Source organism: Lathamus discolor, chromosome 3 (assembly GCF_037157495.1).
Source record: "Lathamus discolor isolate bLatDis1 chromosome 3, bLatDis1.hap1, whole genome shotgun sequence".
Classification (NCBI taxonomy): domain Eukaryota; kingdom Metazoa; phylum Chordata; class Aves; order Psittaciformes; family Psittacidae; genus Lathamus; species Lathamus discolor.
The window spans coordinates 97,251,827-97,270,049 of record NC_088886.1 but is presented as its reverse complement, the minus strand read 5'-3'; the positions used below and the strand labels follow the sequence as shown (position 1 = coordinate 97,270,049).

Sequence of the window (18,223 nt, the reverse complement as noted above, 5' to 3'; positions counted from 1 at the left end):
ACACTAAACCATGCCATCCAAGGCTCCGTCCAACCTGGCCTTGAACACCACCAGGGATAGAGCATTCACAACTTCCCTGGGCAACCCATTCCAGGGTATTCCATGTAGCCAGCCTTGCAGCTTTTTATAGGTGGCCTCCCAGCAACAGTTTTACTGCTGTATGAAATTTCTTATCAAAATCTCCTGTAATCTCCACAGAAGAGCCCAGAAAAAAGCACAGTGCTTTGGGCAGGAATGGCTGGAAATGAAATACAGAGACAGGGAAAAAAGACAGCACAAAATCAATCCGAACACTTCCAAAGTCAAACCCCCCTATAGCAACCTTTTTGTGCAACACAGTGCTCATGCTGGAAAAATGTCAGGACTTGCTGCATGAGTTGCTAATAAGAACCCCCAAACCAGCGTTACAGGCACATCATTAACACATAGTTAAAAGGGCAGTCTATTTAGCTTCGGGTAGAGAACAGCAGATCCAACATTTCTCACTGCATTTCTTTGTGCTGTCAAAATCACTGTCACGCAAACTGGTAGCAAAGGTCAAACGAAAGCAAGAGGTGCCCAACATTTCTATCTGTGGGCACCTTTCGCAAGGCCATAGTGACTTCTGTGGACAAGCTCAGGACTGAGTTCAAAGTCCCAAAAGGTCACCGAACAGAAAATGCTGGATTTAAGATGGTCCAAATCATTAGTTTTAAAATGGGAAGGTATTATGTAGTATTCATAATGTCAAACACTTAAGATTAAATGCACTGCTAGTAGCTTATCTTTAAGAATAAATAATTTATTAATAGTTTATTACTGGCTTTCTGGGCTGCAAGCACACACTGCCAGCTTATGTTGAGCTTCTTATCAGTCAACACCCCCAAGTCCCTCTCCCCAGAGATGCTGTCAACCCAAACCTGAACTGGTGCTGAACACTGGCTAATGAGCAGCATTCTAAATAAGACTTGACCTGGTCAGTGATAGAAATGCCATTGCCAGTTTACCCCAGTAGCGAGAACTACAGCTAATCTTTAATCAGCAGGTGGGCTGCACCGGTGACACTGTGCAATTCAGAAGAGCAGAGATAGTCCTGTGCGCTTTCCCGGTGGCACCCCTGGGGAAAGGCCTTTGCCCCTCATTGTCCCTCTCTCTGTGCCTGTTCCCACTTGTGCCACAAGAGAGCACTCTCGGCCTTTGCACGGCACTGCTCATCTCCCAGCTGGAGGAGCCGGGCCGGTCCTGGGGGGTGCGGGGGGTTCCGAGGTGCTACCGCAGGGCTCAGTCCCTGCTGCACACGGTGCGTGTCCAGCTACACCCGCTGTAGCTGCCCGATTGCCCACATTTCCTGCACCCCTAGAACAAATGGCTGGAGTCGATTTGAGAAGAGTGGAGCTAAAAAGCTCACTCCGAAGCTGGCGCTGTTTCGCAACCGCGTTTAGTAAGCTGCGGTTCTCCCTCTTCCGCTCCAGGGGCAGTGCGGCCCGAGGGGCATGCCCGGCTTCCTGGCCGGACACGGGCACCACGGCGAGCCGGCTGCCGGCACCGGGACCTGCCGCATACCACTGCGGGGAGAGGCGGCTGTGGGCAGGCTGACTAGGAAGTGACGGGGCCCCTGCTAATGGCCTCCGGACCTGGGGGCACCCCGCCGGCCCAGTCCGCGGCCTGGCACAGGTTGCCCCTTCCCCCTGCACCACGAAGGCCCCTCCGCGCTCCTCGAGCGCAGCAGGGACCCGGCTCTCCCCTGCCTCTCACGGGCCGTAACCCCGCAGCACCAAGCTCCCCCCACGCCCAGGTATGGCCAAGGCCGCCAACCCCCCCGCCCCGCTTAGTGGCATCGCCGGCCTGTCACCTGCGGGGCGTCCCCGCCTCCGGCTCCGCCCCCCTCGCTGCGGCCTTAGCGGCGGCGGCGGCGCTCGGCGCTCAGAACGGCGGTTGGCAGTGGTTGCAGCAGGATGGCGGGGCTCAGCGGCGCGGAGCGGCTCCGCGATGGCAGCTGCCACTTCCAGCGCTCCCGGCTCATCTGGATGATCGCCATCGCCTTCGGCATGGTCGTCCTCGGCGTAAGGAGCGGCGGGTGGGCGTGGGGCGGAGCGGCGGGCCCCTGCGGGCCCCGGCACAGACGCGCAGGCCTGTAGCGGCTCCCCGGCGCCTTCGAAGCTGGAGCTGAGGAGCTCAGGGACCGGATGGCACCTCCGGGGGGTTGCCGCTACCATAGCAGCGCCGCGGGGCTCGCAGGCAGCTCCGAAGCTGCAGGGATTGTGGAATAGGTTTCCTTAGTAGTCCCGGCAGCCCTGGAAACGCCGCTTGCTAAAGTAAACCGGGATTAAAAGGAAACTAGAAATACTGCTTTGGCCAGGTCAGCTCCCGAGCTAGCTGAACAAATCCGTGAAGTTATTTCAGAGGAAAAATAAACTGCCTGAATTCCGAGGTGAAGGAAGGCTGTGGCGTACAGCATCCTGGGTGCCACAACTTGTGAGGTTTGGTATTCAGGTAGCCTGTGAAAGCGACTTCAGTATTCACAAAATTGAAACTACATTGTGGAGCAATAAAATTCTAGGGCAGCCATGGATTAGAGCAGCTTTCTGGTACCTAAAAGAGCCTACAAGAAGTCTGGAGAAGAACTTTTTACAGTGACCTGTAGTGACAGGGCAAGGAGGAATGGCTTTCATCTGACAATGGAGATTTAGATTAGAAATTAGGAAGCTCTTTACTATGAGAGTGGGGAGACACTGGCACGGGTTGCCCACAACCTGACAGTGTTCAAGGCCAGGTTGGACGGGTCTTTGAGCAGCCTTGTCTAGTGGAAGGTGTCTGTGCCCGTGGGGCAAGGAGGTTGGAACTGGATGGTCCTTAAGGTCCCTTCCAACCCAAACCATTCCATGATACTAATAAACAAGGTGCATTCACAAGTGATGGCTTTAGTTATGGGCTATATTAACTGGTAGTGTTGTTGGAAAACGGACTAGTTCAGTCATCCTGTTGGCTTAATTTGTAAAAACAGACTTAAGCTAAAATAGGTCAAATTACTGGAGTGCAGAGATTAATGGCAGTTCTGATATATCAGACAAGTCTATATTATGACTTCCACATGCTGTAGTTTTTATTCTGTTTGCATAGATTTTCTAAACGTAAGGACTGCCACTGAAAAAATGTGAGGTCAGGCCACACAGCTCACAAAACAGCTTTTGTACCATTCCAGGAAATAGGGTGAGCTTTAAGCAGATTCCTTGTTTAAATCCATCATCATGCCACATCCTTGGCATAGCCAAATTTACATATAGTCAGAAACTGCAGCATTGATACCAGAGGAAAGATAAGCCAGTGTGAACTATGGCCTAGCATAGTATTTACCTTACATCCCCAATGGACTCTGAAGTGCACAGATCTCCGGCTCCCTGCTTCTCCTCCACAGCTTGTTAAGATAAAGGTAGACAGTGATGAGCACTGCAGGCAAGTAAGTGGCAGGCAAGATACCTCAACACTGCATGCACCTTCCATCTTGGGCTTTGTGCTTAATTGTCTTCTGTGCCCATTTCAAAACTGTGCTTTTTTTTTAATGGTCAAAAGAAGACAGACTGATCCACCAGCTATAGATAGTTATTCCTTCTTCTCAGGCCAGCCACTATTTGAATTCTTCAGGTTAGTTGCCTTGGATTAACTTCCTCAGGACAGAGACTGTATTTTTTGCTGCTTCTGTGTGTAATAGGTAATGAGCTTAGCTTAAAAGCCACTTAATGTGCAGATGCACTCTTGGTACACAGATAGCAACCTTAAACTTTTCACCTTGGCATCTTCTGTGTCAGGAAAAAAAGATTTCATAGGTTGAATCTTCTTAAGTAAGTGTGCTTTAGAAGGCTAGTGGTCCTGTTGTTGAAGAATATGGGTCATGGCCAAGGTTAATGGAATAGAGGTTAAACTGTTAATAGGTGAGTTCTGAGCCGCATTCTTGTTTCACAAGAAGAAAGCTAATTTGAAAGTTAAGTTGATAGTAGTTCTGCCTGGAAGTAACCTAACTTCCTGTTTTTTCCTTTTTTTTTTTTTTTTTTAAGTGGGTGTCGCTTTTTCCTTCTACTATACCTTATAGTTATTTGGGAGTGTTTGGTACCTTCCTTAATTATTTAGTGGAAAACCACCACAGATGGGTATGCTATGGGTAAGTAATATTTGATTGTATGACTACTTTGCATCTCTCCTGTTGCCTCTTGCTGACTCTTCTGCTTAGTGTTAACAAGCTTTCCTATAACCCACTTGTTAATTAGATTTAAAGAGCTCTTCTTTGAAGCTCATTACAACTAAGGGTATGGGGTATAAGGACACAGCAGACTAGGCAGGCTAAGACCAGTATGAAAGTTTAAAAATTCAACTTAGCATTTTAACATTTGTGTTATAATGAGAGAGGGGGGAAAAAAAGTATTGCTTTTGGAGAGAGTTATTAGTCCATATGTAAACTTGTAACACCACCTAAAGGTGATTCTTTTGTCAAATTGTAACTCTAAGAAATCTAATTCTTTCTCTAGGAGTCTTCTTTTTCCAGCTTCACTTATAGAACACATTTTCTGCCCCGCTATTAACTTACCCTGATCCTACCCACATGAAAAATAATCTGCTGAAGAAACTGCATAGTGCTAAGTTTTGCTCTGTTACATAACTTAGTTTTTGTTATTTTAATTAACAAAAGAGCTGGAAAACATTTCCTTGTAACCATATTTCTCACTCGCTGACTTCCTGTAAAGACAGGAAGACAGCAAAACAGTCTTGTTTATTTTACCATGCATCATTTAGAAAATAAGCCTTTATTTTTGCTTTAGCAAGGTATTGTGTTGATCCTAACTGATCCCCAAAAAAAGCTGCTATGTGAAAATTTGTAGATCAAATTATATATGCTGAATCTATATACACAGTAGTTCTCATAGAACTAAATCTCTAAAAGGCTCAGTAATTCATGAGGACCACTAAAAGTACTTGTGTAAGTAGCAGGGTAGATTTGCATGCTTAACTAAGATAAACTTGTACAGCTTTGACTGTGCATTCAGCTTTTTGGCTTAATGCAGGTGCTGAAACTTTTGGAAACATGCAGTGGAATCTTGAAATGGTAGGCTAAGGAATATTGCATGAGATACATACAGTTCTTCTCATTTTCTAAGTGGACTTCAGTTTCTTGTAAGAGTACAGATGTTGTTGTCTTTTTTTTTTTTTTTTCCCCAAGATAAGAAACACCTCATTTTCTGGCTGAAAATGAGATGTTACTTCTATGCTTCCAGCTTTACACTGTCTGCATAATGCATCTTAGATACAAGAGTCTTCTCCCTAATTTTCAACAAATCAAAACATGTTTTCTTTTTATTAGGTTCTGGGTATCCTGGTTGATTCATGTAGTAGAAGCCTTCTACGGTGTTAAGATGTGCCAGTAAGTTGTTCCCTCTCCTAACCCCAACATAAATTCTCTGAAAAGGATTTCTGATACAAGTGACATAAGCTACAGACTAATTTGGGTGATTCTCTGCAGTGTTATTAGTGCAGAGGATACCGATAAAATTCTGACATGGTGGCAGAAAAGCCAGGGATGGCAACTTGCAGAACTGGCAGCAGCAGGGTTTGCCAGAGTTTGGCTGTCTGCCTCTGAACAAATTATTCAGTGGATAACATAGTGCCTTAGGAATCAGAGGGAACAGTAGATAGTGTAGAAATAGTCTGATAATTTAAGGTGTTACAACTTCACCATATCTTATCTCCTCAGAATTTTAAGATGGCTAATTACATGCTGAAATGATTGCATCTATATTGTGAGAATACAATTGGACGTTTTTGTTTGGGACTACTTAAGATCTACTTGTATCCGCAGCTTTGTGGGATAAAATATCTTGACTAATAGTACTATAAAAGTAAGGCAAACTAAGTCTTACCTTAGGATAACAAATTATTTGGAAAGGTAGCCTGTCCAAACACACTGTCCTGTTCAGTTGAGTTTTGTTTGTAATAATTCAGAAGAGCCTAGGTATTGGTTTTCATACTTTACAGAGTAGTTGGCCAGTCTGTTTGCCATTGTAAAAAATGGTGGCTTTCCACTTCATTTAGTTAAGCTCACAGCTGTCTGTCACAGGTTTCTCAGGTAACATCTCTTGGAGGAGAAGGGATTTTGTTCCATGGAAAGCTGGTTAAGGTGGTTCTCAATAGAATATGGATGAACATTTTATGCCTTCAGAATGGGAGTTAGTAATAAATGTTTTACCAAGCTTCAGTTTTAAATTATGTAGCTTCAAAGTTAAAACTTTAATTCTGATTCTGCAGATAGGTATATATGCTTAAGGTGATAAAGTATGAGGGAACTTTGATTACCAGTGAATGTACCAAATAGGTGAATTGTAATCAATAATGAAGTTTTACAGAGTAGTGTTAAAGTCTGTAAAATAGATTGCCTGCCCATCATAATCTCCTCAAGCATATTTCTGTAGATTACTGAACTGTTGTACTTGACCATGAGTGCCAAATACTATATGCTTTTTACTGATATGAAAGTGATGTCTACATATGAACATCACAAAAGAGGCATGAGGAAGAACTAGGGAGGAAGAAGAAATTCATTAATCCATAGTAATACTGTCATTGGCTGTTGGCCTGTATTTCTGCATATGGTCTATTCAGATAAGCTTGCTTCATATAAGCAGGTATATGAAGCAAACTGTTTCCCAGTTTTTGCACCCATTTAGAAACACTGCAGCTATGATTATTAATAAAAAAAATAAGAAAAGTGTTTGTCAACACTTGCTACACAATCGCTGTACTTGTACAGGCTAGGGAGTAACTGACAGCTTAGCTCTTCTAGCAAAGGTCAGTAGAGGGAGCTCCTTTGTAAACTAAGGAGTTGGAGCAGAGTTTTGCTTCACAATAGTATGTTGGTTTTGCTATCATGCTTATACCCATGCTTTTCTCTAAAATTCAGTAGTATTTCTCAGCAGTGAAGTGGAGGGAAAAGTGACATCCTCTGTAATACACAGCAAAATTCACAAATGCTTAGTTAAAATTACCCAGTATAGGAAGGTCTCTGTTTAATAAATCAAGTCAGGTGCCTTCAGCCTCTTATCCCTGTATTTTTCTAGCCACAGATTCAGCTAAGAGTGCTTCCCTGTCCTGTATCACAAAGTAATTGGCAGGCCTTATTGCCCTACTAGCATGCAGTCTACCTTCAGTGACTGTATTCAACAAATGGCTATATACAGATTTGTGTATTAAGATTAATATTAATTTCTTGTTTCTTTGTACATAAACTTATCCTATAAGTAATTTCAAATAGCATAGACTGGAACTGCAATTTATATATTAGTGAGGAAATTGTATGCATGAAATCTCTGAAAGATAACTTAAAATTCACTAAAATCACAGGAACTGGTATGTTTAGTTACTGCAGGAAGTGTCAGCAGATAGAAATTAGTGGTGCTAGGTTCAAGTGTTCTAATCAAGTCTGCTGTATAAAGGATGGGTAGAAATATCTAACCTTACTTTGTAAGTATCACAGTATAATCTGCAAGACCGTAAGTTTTTTGACACATTTTGTGCTTGTATTAATCTGACAGGTCTAAAGGAATCACTGACCCAGCAGTTCAGTTTCATTGGTTTCTTCAGACGCTTTTATTCGGGTATGCTTCCTTCGGTCTTCTGGTGTCTTACAAGCCTACAGCCAAGAAGCAGTACTAGAAGCAGTGAAAGAAGTCACTTCTTTGCAGGATGAACCTCATTTTTCGGAAAATACCCTTGATTACATATCTAGGTGCTGTAATTAACTAAAATACATTCCTGCTACATGATGCAGTGCCGTTTTACCCAAGTAACTCTCCTCTTACTAAAGAAGACAATTATAATTCACAGGGCCCTGTGGATAGTTCAGTAAAAATTCAGCCCTTCAGTCTTGGCAATGCCAGAGTTTAATCCCATTTAGCATGCAAGAAGCCAAAAGCTGCTCCTCTGCAGCTTTTGACATAGACTGTATAATCTGATTATCATAGAAAAGTTCCTGACAACTGGTAATAATGGTTGATAAATTACCTTTTCATGTGGAGGAGTTTTCTTCTACATCAGGGGGAGTATCTACAGCCACAAGGGAACTTGCATTTGTTTTGTGATAGGATTTAAATTTACGTTTGTTTTCTCTACAGGACCTCTTAGTGGCTTTTGTTGTTTCTGTTAGACCCTGGTATATGTACTTTGTTTTGTCAAGTTATTTTCTTCCACAAAAGACAGACTACTGTATTGCTGCAGGCACACTAAAAAGACCAAATCTCAGTTCTGGTTGAGGTGAGGTGATGAGCTTGGACACATAATGCACTTCGATGTGGTTTAATACATGTGCCTTAAATTTCATGCAGCATGACCTCATCTTTTGAATGAAGATTTTAATCTTTGAGTTAGTACAACATAAAATAATAATCTTGTAGCTTTGAGGGCAGCTTGTTCAAAAAATAATTTATTATGCAGGAAAGAGAGAAAATAAATTGGCATTCCCAAAACCTAGCTGAAAATTTTATATTTTATATCTGTAGATGAAATTGAAAGTAGTGAGTAAACATACACCACTGTTTCATGATGCTGATGTCCTGAAATCTATGGTTGAGTGACCATCTTAAGGCCCCCTCAGAGTACTTCTATATGCATAGTGAGCCTGTTAACATACGGTCTTTGAATATCTGAAAAAGAATTTAGCCTGTCTTGTTTTAGCACTTCTTAAAGTATAACTATTTAAATATTAACTATGGTGTGGGGAGAAGTTTTAGCTTGCCATCTGTGCTGCTAGTGTTCTGGAAGAAGGGAAGAGAAAAGTTTGTTCTTTCTTTAACAAAGAGCTCCACAAGGCAGTAACAGATAAACTTCTGCCTTGTGCAGTACCTGCAGACTTTAATAGTTGTGACTGATAAGTCTTACGCAAGCACAGGTACACAAACTTTTTGCTTTTCAGTCAGAACTAAACGTATGAAGAACTGAAGGGTTTAAAATGGTGGTTTGTCTACATTTTGTAGAGAAGTAGAAACTCATGCTTAGTGGCTAGAAATCCAATAGGAATGTCAAGAGCCCAAACTGTTTTGCTGTCTCATCTTTTAATCTATGACTCTGGAATAAAGATTAAAAAAAAAAGAAAGGTGAAGTTGTTTAATTTATTCTGGAAATAAATGTCTGTACAAAATCTCTAGGCATCATCTTTATACTCATTGCAGTATTCACACTTGGAGCATACAGGATAAGCTGACTATGCTTTCCAAAGTGCTGCAGAAGTCTAGCATTTCTAACAGGGCAAGGTATTGATGTGATTCTTTCTAATGAATAAAAAAAAAAACCCACAAAAACCTCCATGGCATTAAAACGTGTAGATACAATACTTTGAGGCTCAAGATGAATTCTAATGGAATACTGAATGAGCATTAACTTCAGAATGGGAAGGGATAGCTTTGGTTCAGCATTCTCATGGTAGTATTCCTGTACAGAGGAAAAGATGTAACAGTAACACCAAGGCTAGTTAAAGAGTTAGGAAAAGCAGCAGGATGCTTTTCTCCTTAACAGGTATTTTTGCCTGGTTCTGTTTCCCACTATGCACTTTCCACCAATAAAGCTGTAGGTAAGGTCAGAACTACACTAGCTTCCCCTCCCACCCCCAGTCTGCACTCCAAGCACATGTCACACTCACCATCACAGCTTTCACAGCCCTTCCTAGACTGAGCTCTGGGATGGCTAGAGACAATCACAGCTCTGAGAAATTAACTGCTTACTCTTAGACTCAATTAGAAGAGCTTTCTTTTAGAGAGGCAATGGTAAAAGCCTCCACAAGTGTAGCCCAGGGAAGCTACAAAAGAAAAAAGTGGCCCATTTATAACTGCCTTAGTAAAAAAATACATCCAAGTTACAAAAAGTTATAACCAGACTAGAATCATCAGCAGAGTTTTTTGAAATGTTTATGGACGTTTTGTTTGGTTGGGGTTTTTGGGTGGGATGTTTTTTTGTTTTTTATTTTGGGGGGTGTGTGGGTTTTTTTTGGGGGGGGGGTTGGGGGTTCTTGTTTTGTGGTGTTTCTTGTTTTGCTTGTTGGGGGTTTTTTGGCTTGACAGATCTCAGCAGCTCTCTGGAGGTGGTTGAGCTTTGCTTAGGACATGTTTTAGAAATGTAACTACATTATATTCAGCTACCATGTAACATTTTTTCTCTTCCCTACCCTTCTCTGCAGCAGTTAAGTTTCTCCACTTCTTTAAACAAGTATTTACTCTCAGCCTGTCTCAGAAGTGCAAGCAGCTCAGATGCCCATTTTCTACATGTTTTGAAGCCCATGAGATCCCCAAGTCAAAATCTGAGAAGCATGGGATAAGCAACACTTGTTAGAAAGAAACCCACAGAATAATAAGATTTGAAATAATATTGAGATACCATTTCTGAGTATTTGTTTAGTGTCCCTGACATCGCAGCAAAATAAACATACCATAATACTTTACAAAATTACTAGTTAAAAAAGGAACCAGCAGAAGCAAAAGGAACCTGAATCCAGGTCTGCAGCTCACTAAGCTCATAGAGACACACTCATTTACAGCTAAAAACAGGCTCTTCAGAAACAGCATTGGTTACACCAGACAACCATTTCTCCAGCCCACCCTAATAGCAGCAATAAGGGATTACTCTTCATCACATTGAGCAACTCTTTCCACTGCAGTAAAAATCCTCTTTCCACAACAAAAGGGGAGAGCAACAGAAGCATACACTTACATTCTCTCAGCAGCAGCAAAGCTAAGTGTCAAACCATCTTCCACATCCCACCCAACCCTCCCAGCCTGCCAAAAAGAAAACACTTGCAAATGTTAGTACTTCTCTGTAAAATACTCTTTCAAAATACTGCTTCCCACCAAAAGGAAAACCAAGTGAGTCTTACAGAAAGGCTTTTACTATTATAGAACACTAAATAAGGTGGCAAATCACAAAGCTAAGCTGACATTCAGGGTGGATATTTCTGCTAACTAGGGTGTGGACAGTAGTGAAGAGAAATCCTGGTTAGCCATCCATTCCTAACTGAAAACAAGAAAAAAAACAACTTGCTATGAAAGCCAGAGTGCAAAACTGAATATGCTTTATGCTAATAAAGTAAAGTAGATGCCAAGAAAATTTAAAACAACAGTGCCTGTTCTTTCTAGGCAAAGATAAGTCGTTATTTGACCTGCATTGGTGATGAAAAGAGAGAATTTCGTACAAGTCACAAATAACCACATCTCTTACAACAGCGCTTTTATGCCGATTGCTCCGTAACTTTGTTGCAGGAGAAAATGCAAAAACACCCTTCACAGATCCATTTTCACCTTTAAATCATAATAAATGGGAATACGTAGAAATGAGTGCAATGTGCTTCTTAAGTACGGTGAGGAATCCAGATGAGCATGTTTGACAAATCACTGCTCAAATCAAGCTCTGCTGATGAGAACCTGGGTCAGGAAACAAAGCAAAAGCTCAGAAGCTTTGCTGAGTCTGAACAGAGGCAATGAGATGTCTCCCATCTGTTTCCAAGCACCATTTCTAAAGCCTTAAGGGCTGTGGCTCTTTTTTTGCAGGGAAGCAGTGAAAAACCTCTCTTGGAACCACAATGTCTTGCTTTGCCTCTCTTTTATGCTGACCTAGATTTTCCTAAACACAAGAGGAGTCAACTGGTCCTGCCTTTGGACTTGGCCTAGTGAGGACTTAAAACTTCTGGCTTGTGGCCAACAACCTATCCATTCGGTTTGTCTTGCCAGCACCGTGTTTATTCAGGCTGGTGCCTGTCCGCAAGGCCTGCATGAACAGCTCAAGAGATTGCCATGGGTTGTTGAAAGCAAAAGAAACAAACACAAAACCCCCCTCAACATTTCCTTTGCTAACACTTTTGGGAGGAGAAGCAATAAACAATATGGCACAACCCACACACTGCACTAGACCTTACAAGGCCCCTGCAATTCCATATATAACTAAAGCACATGCATCACTAGGACAGAGAAAGAAAGAGAGGTATAAGGAACACCATCATATTTTTTGGCCCCTTTTTTCCAGGCCGTTTTCTCAAATGACACCTTGAGGGAACAGACAGGGACTCCAATTTACCAAGTTCAGAAACCACACAAGTTAAAATGTCCTTCTAAAGACACTTCACTTCTTATTAAAGAAAACCAAAGCCACCAAGCAAACAGAATTAGACACAAACACCATCCTCCTCCACAAATTCCGGAAGTGTAAAAGGTTTAAAAGTAAAGAAGAATACCTGCATTTAGAAGAGCTTTACAGACAACATCAACAGCACAGCTAAACCCCCTCACCAGCAAAGCCTTCCCCTCTAAAGGCAGCACAAGCCCCTCATATCCTTTGTGTGGATGCGCTCAGGTGTGGTTGATCTGGCTCTGCCCATTAAGGACTCTTCCTTTCTTCGGAGAGATGAGCTTCATAGGCTTAAGGACCCTGTTGTTAAGGACCCATGTTTGCTACTGAAGTACTTCAAAATGCTCATATTTCATTAGAATACTTTCCAACCACAGCCACCATTTTTTTGCTGCGATTTCATTTAATATAAATAAAGCACTTTTTTACAATGAGAAATTCAGCAGCTCTGCAGGGTATAACATTCAGAATTCTCCCTCCATTGAGATGAAGGGAAAAAGCTGGGGGCACATGAAAGCAAAGGTTTTTCTATTAAGAAAAAAACTCTGCAAACTTCAATGTCCTATACATGGTAGACTGCTTACAGTTAAACAAACAGGGAAGAAGGTGACAGGAGAACCAAGAAGCTGACAGGAGAACCAAGGCCATCAAATAAATGACTGGCAGGAATTACAGCCCAACCCCAGAGTCTTGCAGTTGCCTTTTCCAACCACTAAACCACATGTCCAGGCCCAGATCTACCAAAAGTACAATGTAGTGTGTGAAAAGCACTGATCTGGGGATGGGAAGGGGGATCACACATTTCTAAGTCTTCCACAAGTATTAGGCTAGATGGCAAGGTGCTACTTGTGAGGACATGCCACCTGCATGGGGAGATGAACTTCTCCTGATACCATGTAAACACGTACTGGCAGAGCTTTAGATGTTAATCCAGAGCTAACAGGACCTGTGTGAAGAGATCAAGAAATCAATGCAGCAAGAGATTTAATTTCAATTAAAGATACACCTTGCTTGTGTCAGTTCTTGGAAGAAGATGTTCTGTGTCCCTGACAACCTTGTATTCCTAGGGCTGCTCCCAAAGCTCAGTAGCTTAGTTCTAGTGGAAATACCCAGGTCAAAACATCCACATACATTTTAGCAGGTGGTCTGCTGCACTCTGATCCGATTCACCAGGCATCATGGACTTCATTCACCTGCAGAAGCCCAGGCCAGGACACTTCTGCACCCAGACTCAACGCATCGCCCAGGAACACAACCAGGTACAAGCAAGGCAGCGTTTGCACCTGGCCCAGCATGTGAAACAGAAGCATCTCTCAAGAAGAGATGTGCACCCAGGCTGGCAGTCTCCCATCCCACTCCACAGGGCAAGAGCAGCAGTCCTGCCCAGCTGGGGTTACCTCCCTGGCAGCCCAGAGCTCCCCTGCGTTAAGGATGTGGATTTTGTGTCAATGTTAATGACAAAGGAAAAGAAATTAACTCTGCAGTTTTAATGCAAAGCTTCTATTAGTACTGTACGAAAGAATGACGAGTATTTCACTGCTGAGGTGGTATAGCATCCTTTTAATTATTTTTCAAACAAATACAATGCTTACATTTGCATTTTGCTGATTTAACAATTTATGAAATTCTTATGTAATCATTAAAGTTATTTTTTATTCAAGGTACATAAGAATACTCTTTATAAAAGTGCTTCTTTCAATGAAACATTTTAAAATATTATTAGACCTTTGAAATGCTGTAGTCCCATTACAGTTCATAATACAAAAAGGTCAGCAGCACAGGTATTTCAGTATTCTTTGCAGTTGCATACATTCATTTAAATGTTTCATTTTCTTTTTTTTTTCCCCCCTTGGAAGTATTTTATCTTAGATTTTAGGCCAATAGGCTTGCACAAAATCAATACAGAATGGAAATCAGCTCTGGTATCATTATATTCACACATGAAGTGTTTACCACTGAAGAGTGATTTACACTTTATACTTACTGCAATGAAGATAAAACCAAACCCCATATATCATGACTGACATTTTAAGTATCTATCTTCTAGACATCACTTTCCTTTTATTTTTTTCCTTTTCCTTTTTTTTTTTTTTCCTCCCCAAAACACATCTTCAAACTCCTCAAATGATTTTGAATGCACTGCTTTTTGGTTGCTCCGGCTGCTGCCTCTCCTGCCCCAGTCTGGCAAGGACTTGCTAAATGTAGTTCCCACTGATTAGAAAGGAAGTCGTTAATGCTCTGAGCTTCTAAAAAAAATAAAGCCCAGGATAATGCAGGGTGATAAACCAAGGACTCAGACAGCAGAAGCTGTTGGTCACTACTGAGAACATTAGTTTAAAAGTCCCGTTCTCTTCTTATGTTGATACCTGAGACATCTTCAAAACTTTATGAGAGTTTTGCCAATGAGGATAATTAGACCCTTACATATAATGGTTTTTACACCCCCAAATCTGCTCTTTGATGATGGGTTTCATTGCAAGTTTTAATTGAAGTAGCACATAGGCAATATGTATTCTGACATCACATATTTATATACAGATATCTTAAACTCTTCTGACCATGAAGAAAGGAGTAGTGTCTGACAGGCTATGATTTACAGAACATGTTCTGGAGCCCAAGCCCTATACCCCCCATTCTGGATGGCAAGAAGGGAAAGAAACTAGCCATTCTGTCATGAACAATTTTTAGTTCCATATGCAAAACAACATGGTCCTTTCAAAAGTAGACCAAATCAGTGAACTTCTATTATTTGTCCACAACTTGTGACAGTCTTTTCTCTATTGCTGCTCCTTCATGAGCCGCTACAAGAAGGAATGAACAGACTATTTCCAATGAAAGAAAAAAGTACTGTACAGATAGTCAGAATGCTGCCCTCTTTGTCCCATCTTGCAGGCAAAAGTTAAGTTACAGATACAGCTGCATGTCCATAGGTAGTAGATACAATGCAGATGACATCTGCACAAGATTGGGTACGCAGTTTGTTCTTTTTAGTCCACAGGGACCCTCTGCTTAGGCTGCTCAAACTCTCCGGATGATGCCCTTCCCAGCCTACAGATGCACTAGAGTTAAAAGAGCGAAGAGAAAACTTTTGCCCACCCCAGGGCATCTCCTCTTGCTGGATTTTCATCTGGGCTCTGCTAGGGCACTGCTAAATACATCATATTTACTTTATATACTCAATTATCAACTTGATATGCTAGAGACAGGATTAAGACCCCTTATTAAAATACCTACACCTCTAATTTGGGTCAATCATGGTTACATTTAACCAAGAGGAATAGCATACGTCAGCTGTGTTGCACCTGGCCTGAAACTGAATTTTGCCCAAGTGGACAGGTCACTTGTACACACACTCAGAAGTGGGCCTGCATTTCTCTTACGTTTCTTGCCATCCCACTTTGTTACCATATTATTTGCCTGTAGTGATGTGTATTTAGGTCAATGTGTTCTTTGTTAATTGCATTAGCCATGTGCCTGAGACTTAGGCTTCCTCTTCACCCGGCACTGCCTTGGGCTATTAACATATGGCCTATAAATATATTTCACTTTTAACAGTGTACTTAATCTGTCAGGTGAAATGGATAGAGTCTGTTTTAGGCAGAGTAAGATGATCAGTGGAATGCTAATTACAAAATTCACATGGGTGGAGAAACCCCTTTTCATAAAGAAACACAAGGCATTTTATATGCTACTTCTTATACCGAGTAACCAAAAGCAGAGGGAAGAATTATATTTGTGTTCTGCATATGAGGTCTAGTTATATTTGTAATGTTGTTGGGTTTTTTTTACTTGCTGAAACATCTTTTGGAACTTTACTTTATAAATAGGATCATTTTCCCTTGGGAAAAAAAAATACAACATTGGCTTTTGTCTTCCAAGGTTTTTTTGGTTTTGTTTTTGGTTAGCATCATTTTTCCTTGCATGAAAGCAAAGACCAGAACAAGAATCAGAAGTGTGTTCAAACGCATACCCCACACTGGAGTATATTCCCTGAAGCACATTCAGCAAATGCAGAACTGCTTCTGGCTTGGAAATGGAAAATTACTGTACTATCAGCATGGCAAAGTCCAGAAGAAGGAGCTGCATTACTTTAACTAGAGGCATGAAAATCAAAAGACCTTTGAGAGATCTATATTAGATGTAAAGAAAAATGCCTTCTCCCAGTTTATGTATTGAATGCCATAGGATCCTACATACTAGCCAAAATTCAGCCAACCAGCTGATAATGAATTACTGAATTCCAACACCAGCAGAGACTAGAAGTTTCCCTTAGCTAAGCTAAAGTTTGGAGTTTGACTTTTTTTCCCAAGGACATTCACTATGTTTTGAGCAGAAAATAAATATCCTGAAACTATTTGCTAACTGTTCAGCTTTGAAAGCTGATATCTCTTCTGAATACCTCAAGATTAGGGCTCTATAAAACACTCGTCGCAGGATCTCATCCCTTTCCCTTGTGCCATGCCCATCACCGCTCGGTCCAGACAGCTGTGGGGTAGCGTTCCAAGAGTGCGTTCCTCAGCTGGACTGTGTGGATCTTGTCTCTGGTCTCCACAGTGCAGGTGACCTGGGAAAAGAATTAAGAGCATTCCTGATGGCATGGCAGCAACCTCGGACACAGGCATTTCCAGCTCATAAAAGCAAAATGATCAGTGCAACGAAAAAACTCTGGACTTTGCATCCTCTGTCTGGTCAGGTAAGAAAACAGACATATGGGGCTTTTCCAGCTGTCCTGTATGGTCCTAAAAGCATCCAACAGCCCTGCTTTATTGCCTTCAATAGTTTTAAATGAGATAGGCTGATCCTCTGCTGGCTCCTGGGCAAAATACTTGTCTGCTGTTGGCTTCCCTGAAGTCATCTGTTAGCAGCTTCTTATTTCTGTTCCCTGAGGTATGTAGATGGTGCTGCTGCCACCTCACCACATTTCCATATTTCTGGGCACTGTTTGTTCCAGTGCCTTCATCCTTCAACGTCTTTATATTCTCCTCTTCTCTCTCATGGACCGATCCCCCCCCAGTCCTTCATTGTCTCTGCAGTGTTCTGGCTGGTTTCACCTACTCACACACCTTCTTTTTCATTCTGATTTTTTCTTTGCCCATTGCATCGCTTCTGTTTTTCTGTTATGGTTGTTCTGCTGCTAAAGCAAACCCAGACAAACCTAACCCTGATAGTTTTCTTTTTACTCTTCACTCACCTCTGCAAGCATTACTGACAATCCTGCCAGGCAGACACTAAAGACAATAATGGCAAGGTAATTATTTTCAGTTCTTCTTTATTCCCTCTTTTCTACACACTCACATCGCTATTGCACCATTTGAAAATCTGGGCACTACCAAAGGTGAGGCACCAATGTGAAGGTGCAGAACGAAAAATACACCTCACAGTTTTAGACTATTAACTTCTGTCACAGCTGACCCTGCTGGAATTATCACTGATGCTCAAAGTGCCACGTGGAAAAAATAGCTCACAGAAACATGGGAATCTAGTGAGGAAAGGATCCAAGATGAGTCACGGTGCAACAACAGAGTTTATTTTAACAGGCAAATCCACAGGGAATAAAGAAAAAAACCTGGCCATGGTAACGTTAAGGTGGACTGCTGCAGACAGATGCCCTGTATAATGTTCTTATCAGAGGTGCATTCTTTACAGAGAGCAAAAAGGCAAAAAATAAAATTGTCTCTATTCAAATATGCTTATGAGGATATTTCTAAACAGGAACTTTGTGAATTCATGTTTCTGAATGAGCTTAAAATAACAATAAACCTTTAGCAAAACTGTTGAATGAGAAGGTGAAAGACTAACTCCATGTTATTCTAAACAGCCATGAGCTTACTTGATTAGAAATTTGGCTATAGCTTCTTAAATATGCTTCATTAAATGAGACACATTTCTGATCTGTTTCTGTAATTCTACACCTCATATCTTGAACATCATTCCATTCTTGTTGGCTCTTTGCAACACAACTTCTCTTGAGATTACATCCCACTTTTTCTCCTCTGAAGTGGGATTTAGTCTGCAATTACAAAAAGCTGCCTTTCTCCCCTTCCACAGCAATCATGCCTGTTTTGTCCTGAGCAAATCGATTGCTGCACTTGGAACCAGT

At 41.7% G+C, this 18,223-nt stretch overlaps 2 protein-coding genes across 5 annotated transcripts in view; one reads left to right on the top strand and one right to left on the bottom strand.

Annotated features, from left to right (window-relative positions):
• The first annotated feature begins 1,860 nt into the window (after positions 1-1,860).
• Positions 1,861-9,109, top strand: TMEM254 (transmembrane protein 254). The gene is made up of 4 exons (XM_065670737.1): positions 1,861-2,042; positions 4,032-4,135; positions 5,330-5,389; positions 7,554-9,109. The coding sequence occupies exons 1-4, from the start codon at positions 1,935-1,937 to the stop codon at positions 7,672-7,674; spliced, it is 393 nt and encodes a 130-aa protein (XP_065526809.1). The 5' UTR covers positions 1,861-1,934; the 3' UTR covers positions 7,675-9,109.
• Positions 9,110-15,977: 6,868 nt separating this feature from the next.
• The window catches only part of LOC136011139 (L-threonine ammonia-lyase-like), a 29,595-nt gene continuing 27,349 nt past the window's right edge, over positions 15,978-18,223 (bottom strand). For all 4 annotated transcript variants that reach the window (XM_065672805.1, XM_065672807.1, XM_065672803.1 and 1 more), the window contains one exon: positions 15,978-16,687. In XM_065672805.1, coding sequence (XP_065528877.1) covers positions 16,589-16,687 — 99 coding nt within the window. In that variant the 3' untranslated portion in view covers positions 15,978-16,588. The remainder of the gene's footprint in view (positions 16,688-18,223) is intronic.

Bases quoted from the DNA above. Each gene is read 5' to 3' on its own strand.
- TMEM254 (XM_065670737.1), top strand. From the start codon at position 1,935: ATGGCGGGGCTCAGCGGCGCGGAGCGGCTCCGCGATGGCAGCTGCCAC. The intron at 4,136-5,329 runs GTAAGTAATATT...TCTTTTTATTAG, and splicing joins CACAGATGGGTATGCTATGG to GTTCTGGGTATCCTGGTTGA. The intron at 5,390-7,553 runs GTAAGTTGTTCC...TTAATCTGACAG, and splicing joins TACGGTGTTAAGATGTGCCA to GTCTAAAGGAATCACTGACC.